Source organism: Gadus macrocephalus, chromosome 19 (genome assembly GCF_031168955.1).
Source record: "Gadus macrocephalus chromosome 19, ASM3116895v1".
Taxonomy (NCBI): domain Eukaryota; kingdom Metazoa; phylum Chordata; class Actinopteri; order Gadiformes; family Gadidae; genus Gadus; species Gadus macrocephalus.
In genome coordinates this window covers 17,806,886-17,814,385 of record NC_082400.1, presented here as the reverse complement: position 1 = coordinate 17,814,385, position 7,500 = coordinate 17,806,886, and the positions used below count along the sequence as shown (strand labels likewise).

The 7,500-nt window shown below is 53.1% G+C and overlaps 1 protein-coding gene across 4 annotated transcripts in view; it reads right to left on the bottom strand.

Annotated features, from left to right (window-relative positions):
• The window catches only part of chchd3a (coiled-coil-helix-coiled-coil-helix domain containing 3a), an 81,168-nt gene that overhangs the window by 3,870 nt on the left and 69,798 nt on the right, over positions 1-7,500 (bottom strand). For 3 of the 4 annotated variants that reach the window (XM_060037868.1, XM_060037871.1, XM_060037872.1), the window contains one exon: positions 3,615-3,750. In XM_060037868.1, the coding sequence (XP_059893851.1) occupies positions 3,615-3,750 (136 nt within the window). Of the gene's footprint in view, positions 1-3,322; positions 3,364-3,614; positions 3,751-7,500 lie in introns of all 4 variants that reach the window. The other variant, XM_060037869.1, reaches the window with a different exon arrangement.

The window sequence follows — 7,500 nt, the reverse complement described above, 5'->3', positions numbered from 1 at the left end:
TATTGGAGCCCACTTTGTGTCAAATGCATCGGTCATGTGACCTGGGGTGGAGGTGGAGGGAGCCGCGATGGAGACAAGATGGAGTCGAAGGAGAGAGCCGAGGTGTAAGGGGGGGACGCAGTCAAAAACAATAAAGGGTTGAAAGGGTCTATTAGTGTGTGTGTGTGTGTGTGTGTGTGTGTGTGTGTGTGTGTGTGTGTGTGTGTGTGTGTGTGTGTGTGTGTGTGTGTGTGTGTGTGTGTGTGTGTGTTCTCTGGAATACTGGGAAAGAGCATATATGTGTTCTGCAGGTCATGAGGGAGGGACGAGAGAGGAGAAGGGGAAAATCAAACCTTAAAACACACATTTTAGTTGAAAAGCGGTTATGAGCTGTGGATTGATCCTGATCCATCCCCTCTACGGGTCAGAGAGGCCGTATCCCCGGTTATGAGCTGTGGATTGATCCTGATCCAGCCCCTCTACGGGTCAGAGAGGCCGTATCCCCGGTTATGAGCGGAGGAGGGCTGGCGAGGGGCCGCGGTAGGGGGGAACGGTACACGTATCGCTACGGTTACAGAGGTGTTCCGCGGTACGTACATGTGGCGTACATGGCGCTAATATGGCGAATGTAAAGGCTTGTATCGCGATGCGGAATTTAAAACTTGAGGTCGGAGTTCCACCCGGACCGTTTAGCCAAAGTATACTACTCCTATACTACTCAGACTCCGTAATCCGCTCAGCAGCTCCCCGTCAGGATGTCAGATACAAATGCAATTCGCCGTCCGATCTATCTTATATGTTGACTACAAACCATGTAAGCAGTGTTGTAAATAAACATCCAAAGTTTTTCAAATCTTATTTGGTGTTTTATTGGTTCTTAAGGTGCAAAGTAAACAATGTACAAAGTAATTAAGGTGCCAAGTCAAACCGGAGACGTGATTCCATAAATGATTTTGTTAGAGGCCCAATCACAGCCCTTGCCGTCTCCGTTGCGTCGACCAATAGGTCCATGGCGTCGACAGATAGTTAAAAAATATTGGTAAGCTACTGAGTAAGCTACTGAGAGGGTCTCCGACAGGCTCTCCGGCTATGGAGAGGGCTCTCTGGTTCTACGTACAGCACTTTAACATGCACACGCATTTGAAAAGGCACCATCCAGGTGTTACTATCGCCATTGCTGCGGAAAAAAACAAAAAACTGTGCAAACCCAGCTCACGTCTGAGAATTCAGAAATGCAAATGCCATAACCAGGTTTATTGGTGTGTTCATTGCTGCTTATCTACGGCCATTCCCCGTTGTTGAGAAACAAGCAGCTTCTTTACATTTTCCCCTTAACTATTAACCGTACCGTACCGTGACTTAAAAACCGAGGTACGTACCGAACCGTGACTTTTGTGTACCGTTACACCCCTAGGCGGCGGCCATGTTATCTGATTCCTCGACCCCTGGAGGGGTCAAAGGCAGGTCATGTGACACCTGCTCTCCGTCTCCCTCCACGCTGCTGGGCGGTGATAAAGAGGGTAAACAGAGAGCTCTGGGCGCGCATTGTTCCTTTAGGGGCGCCTATTGACTCTAAGAGGAGCGGAGGAGATAAGGAGAACAGCACCGTCAGAATAAAGAGAGGATTAGCATATTGTCTTTTAACAAGATCATGAAAGCGGGTGAATTGCAAAAGCGCTTGATGAATCCCGACCAGGCCATCTTCCATCTGATAATCTGGGAGGTGCATACATAAAAACAGGCACACACACATAAGTGCAACATCGGTTTTTCCTTGAAGGGATGAATAAAACATAAAGGCATTTATAGGACACATATCTGTGAGATTCTGCCCACATTTGACTTTTAAAATGCAATAATAATGCCTGAGTAGGCAAGCAAAGCATACCTGCCTCTCTCCGGAAAAACAATGAAATTGTGAAAAACATATCCAATAGAAAAGCCCTATGAATGTTAATGCAGCCTTGTGGGGCATTGCATGTTGTGTATATTGCATCCATACGGGGGGGGGGGGTAATGTGTAGCCTGGAAAACATTACTATTACCATATGCCACGGAGAAAGCATTTAAGAGGGACGGGGAAACGGAGACAGAGAATAAAGGAGAGAGACAGACAGACAGACAGACAGACAGACAGACAGACAGACAGACAGACAGACAGACAGACAGACAGACAGACAGACAGACAGACAGACAGACAGACAGACGGACAGACAGACAGACAGACGGACAGACAGAGCCGCTGAGCCAATCAGAAACCGCCTTGCAGGCTGGAGGCATGAGACCGTGGCGGGCAGACGCTAGCTTTGTTTATGTGGGATGTCTGTGCGTGCCTGCGTGTGTGTGTGTGTGCGTGCCTGCGTGTGTGTGTGTGTGCGTGCCTGCGTGTACGTGCCTGCGTGTGTGTGTGCGTGCCTGCGGGTGTGTGTGTGCGTGCCTGCGTGTGTGTGCGTGGTACGATGGCAGGGCCATCTGGATGTCTGAAGGGAGGAGGTAAGGTGGTGTTGTACGGGGTTGGGACACATTGGGACCATGTTGGCTGAGGACACGGAGCACGCAGGGCCTCCACAGCTGGACCAGCTCTGAGCACATCGACCACGGTGACGGAGGGACCCCTCTACCGGGAGTGCACCCCTCTACCGGGAGTGGGACCCCTCTACTGGGAGTGGGACCCCTCTACTGGGAGTGGGACCCCTCTACTGGGAGTGGGACCCCTCTACTGGGAGTGGGACCCCTCTACTGGGAGTCAGACCCCTCTACTGGGAGTGGGACCCCTCTACTGGGAGTGGAACCCCTCTACTGGGAGTGGGACCCCTCTACTGGGAGTCGGACCCCTCTACTGGGAGTGGGACCCCTCTACTGGGAGTAGGACCCCTCTACTGGGAGTCGGACCCCTCTACTGGGAGTGGGACCCCTCTACTGGGAGTCAGACCTCTCTACTGGGAGTGGGACCCCTCTACTGGGAGTGGGACCCCTCTACTGGGAGTGGGACCCCTCTACTGGGAGTGGAACCCCTCTACTGGGAGTGGGACCCCTCTACTGGGAGTGGGACCCCTCTACTGGGAGTCAGACCTCTCTACTGGGAGTGGGAGCCCTCTACTGGGAGTGGGACCTCTCTACTGGGAGTGGGACCTCTCGACTGGGAGTGGGACCTCTCTACTGGGAGTGGGACCTCTCGACTGGGAGTGGGACCTCTCGACTGGGAGTGGGACCTCTCTACTGGGAGTGGGACCTCTCTACTGGGAGTGGGACCTCTCTACTGGGAGTGGGACCTCTCTACTGGGAGTGGGACCTCTCTACTGGGAGTGGGACCTCTCTACTGGGAGCACACAATGACACTCACTGGTCCGCTGCCCGTCAAAGTGCATGTTAGGGATCCTTGTCCTTTTGGACGGGGAAACAAGATCGCAAGGTTACTTGTTTGAGTTTGGTTCAATGGGTTTCACCGACAGACAGACAGACAGACAGACAGACAGACAGACAGACAGACAGACAGACAGACAGACAGACAGACAGACAGACAGACAGACAGACAGACAGACAGACAGACAGACAGACAGACAGAGGGGGGGGAGAAAGAGAGAGGGGGGGAGAGAGAGACACAGACAGACAGACAGACAGACAGACAGACAGACCTGCTTGGAGCCGTCCACACACTCCTGGTAGCGCGCGGCGATGCCAGAGCACTGCAGGGTCTTCCCGGCGTTCTCCTGGTAGCACTTCAGGATCTCACCCTGGAGCTCTGCGCACACGGGGTGGGTCTCGTAGCGCCTGGACAGGGGGACGGAGGAAGGACAGACAGACGGTGAGGAGGAGGAAGAGGGCGGTGGGTCTGTCGCAGAGGAAGCAGTCCAGTGGAAGGGGAGAATACCAGCTGTGTGGACGAGCGTCTCCTTGAGGCCCACACAACCATTATCCTGATTTGACTAAATATACACAATGTCGTTAATGAATGAATACACAAGATGGTCACGGCAGGCAGGTCTGCAAAACTAAAAGTGGATTTAAAGTGGCATTTAGAGAACGTTAAACCGGTGCTGCAGGGCGGATAGTTATTGGTTTGTAGAATCCCTAAAACAAGCGATAAAACAAGCTCATCAGCGGCCATGGCGGGTCGGTCATAAACCAGTGCTCCACTGTCTGCTGCATCCCGTCACCATCCAGACCCCCACCTCTGAACCAGAGTCCCCCAAACAGGGGCTGAAGGTCAAGACGCCCAGGGGCCAGCCAGTGTTACCCACTGCAGTGTGACCCCCACAACGCAGACAGAGTGACCCCCACAACGCAGACAGTGTGACCCCCACAACGCAGACAGAGTGACCCCCACAACGCAGACAGAGTGACCCCCACAACGCAGACGGACTACAGCCAGTGTTACCCACTGCAGTGTGACCCCCACAACGCAGACAGAGTGACCCCCACAACGCAGACAGAGTGACCCCCACAACGCAGACAGAGTGACCCCCACAATGCAGACAGAGTGACCCCCACAACGCAGACAGAGTGACCCCCACAACGCAGACAGAGTGACCCCCACAACGCAGACAGAGTGACCCCCACAACGCAGACAGAGTGACCCCCACAACGCAGACGGACTACAGCCAGTGTTACCCACTGCAGTGACCCCCACAACGCAGACAGAGTGACCCCCACAACGCAGACAGAGTGACCCCCACAACGCAGACGGACTACAGCCAGTGTTACCCACTGCAGTGTGACCCCCACAACGCAGAGTGACCCCCACAACGCAGACGGACTACAGCCGGTGTTACCCACTGCAGTGTGACCCCCACAACGCAGACAGGCTCTACAGAGGGACTAGGAGGGCACTGGAGACCCCCACAACGCAGACGGACTACAGCCGGTGTTACCCAGTGCCGTGAGACCCCCACAACGCAGACGGACTCTACAGAAGGACTCTACAGACTAGGAGGGCTGGGCACGGAGCCCCCTGTGTGGACAGTTCGTGTGGACTGTCCCTAGAATCGCTTCAGCGGAATACGGCCGGCCCGTCTATTGACGCGATGCTGAGTGACGCGAGCTTTCGGCCGTTGACTGCAGACGAGAGAAGAGGAAAGACCACCGCACCATACCCCCCTCAGACAATGGGCCGGGGTCCGGCAGAGCGCTGTAATAATACTGCTGACACCACGGTTCACCGGGACGGCCGAGGCAATCAGAGCCGCCACAACCTTCTGAAAGACTATTGATTATTCCACTCGCTGCTAGTAGATCAATATCGATTCACAATGTCTCCCTCAACAATACACCCACACAGGTTAGCTGTCACCTTGGGGTGCCCTAAGTGGCTATTACAGTCCGACAGTGTCCGTGGGGGCGGCTGCGTACACGTGCATGCTAATACGCCCTAGCGACGTGACACACTAGCGCAGTAGCAGCGCCAAGACTAGCACTGCTACTAGCGCTGATATTAGCGCTGCTACTCGTGCTGCTAATGAGACACCAGCGCTCCGATTGATGGAGTTAGCAGCTAGGCTAAACCGCTGCTGCGTTTAATCGAGAGGTCCAGGTGTGGATTCTGGAGAACAAGCAGATTTTTACCCTCATCAGCAAGGATTGTAGGTTTTTAATTTTACAGCAGGGCTAATTTGCTCCATGCTAAATGCCATTGCAGCTCTTTTAATACACGCCATAAAATCTATATGGATGACACCTGCACATGCTAGCCTATTATGCTAATGGAGGTGTCATTCTTGGGTTCACACCACTGGTCAGGACACACTCGCGACTGTGTGTGTGTGTGTGTGTGTGTGTGTGTGTGTGTGTGTGTGTGTGTGTTATTTTGCTGTTGTAAGCAGTTCAACACCCCAGGGATATATTGGGAGCAGCTGAGCTGTTGTCGACCCAATCACATGTTTGATTCGCCCCCCGGAGGGAGAAATCCTCCCTCTGCTGGATCTGAAGCCAGGGATTGGGTGGCACGGGTCATTACCCAGGGTGCAATGCAGCAGGAAGCTGGCGCCGTGCCACTTGGCCATATGTGTTTGTGTCATCACATGGTTTTTATCTTTCCTTAAAGAGATACTTCACCGGTGGGAATATGGAGGTTTTATGAATTAAATAATTCAATGTATTATGAATGTGAAAAAAAAAATTAAATCGGTTCATCCTAGCCTGAAAAAAGGCAGAAAGAGTGTTTTCATGGTCTCATGGCTCAAAGTAAGAAAACCTCCAACTACCACAGTGCATTGCGCTCGCTGCCCCGCCCACCTGTCGGTCTCCCGTCCCCCTCATTCCCCCTCAGTACGCGAGCTCCCGCCCCCTCTCATTCCTTATTGGTTGAAATTTTTTCCACCAAAAGTGTGTTGTAGTCCTCGGCCCTTCTAGCGGGACAAGAGGTTTCTCCCGAAATGACGTCAAACGCGTCATTTGACGTCATTTCGGGAGAAAATAAGATGAGAAAAAATGGGCCAAGGGGAGACTGGTTTAGACTGATATTTATTTATATATTTATTTATATTACAATAGCGATTTTATAATGATAGAACGCCGGTTCTAAATGGGTGAAGTATCCCTTTAAGCAGCGGAGACCCCGCCTTCAAGGAGCAAAGACCTATCAGTGGAGACCCCGCCTTCAAGGAGCAACGACCTATCAGTGGAGACCCCGCCTTCAAGGAGCAACGACCTATCAGTGGAGACCCCGCCTTCAAGGAGCAAAGACCTATCAGCGGAGTGCCCTTGGCCGAGAGCCTTAAAGCGGTCAGTGAACCAAACCGAATGGAGGGCCTCAACCCTCACCTCTCTCCTCCCCTTCACTGTTCAGGTCTGCCGGCCGTCTGCTCTCCGTCACAACGGGCTGTTCTTTATCCCCTCTTCTCTTGCGATACCACATGTCCCCATGTCAAAAACAACAACATTGTGCGATAATATTCAAACCCGTCTAGAAACTAAAGGATCCATTTGGAGGCTTTACATCAGTTGCTGCTGATTAGTATCACAGCAGCCCTGGTGTGAGCCTTACCAACTCCAGTGCATCGTTCCCGAATACCGACGCTTCCATCGGCCAGAATGATGTTCTGATCTATGTCTGATTCCACTTTTATGAACCCGAACCCAGGCACCCTGGGGACAGGAGATATACGTCCATCTCTAGGTTCTGCCCCCGTCCGGCTCAGGTCCATACAGGACCCGCCCCCCCCCAAACACACTGCTACACCTAGTAGCGTAGGTTCCAGTAGCGTCTAGCTGCAGCCCGGAGACGCCCCTGGCACGACGGCGGTAGGAACAACGAGAACACGAAAAACTAGGATGTCACCACACGATCCCAACTAAAGACCTGATTTGTTCTACCTAACCAGAACCTTAGCCTCAACCTAACCAAATTCTTAACCTAACCATAATCCTAGCCAGGTTGTTCAGCCAATCACCTGGACCAGGCAGGCTCCGCCCACTTCAACCTGCAGGGGGAGCTGACGGAGACATGGGCCCCAAAGGCCGTCAGGGCGACCGCTCTGCGTTGGGGTCCCAGACGATGACAGGGCTGTGGCCCCGCCCACCCCT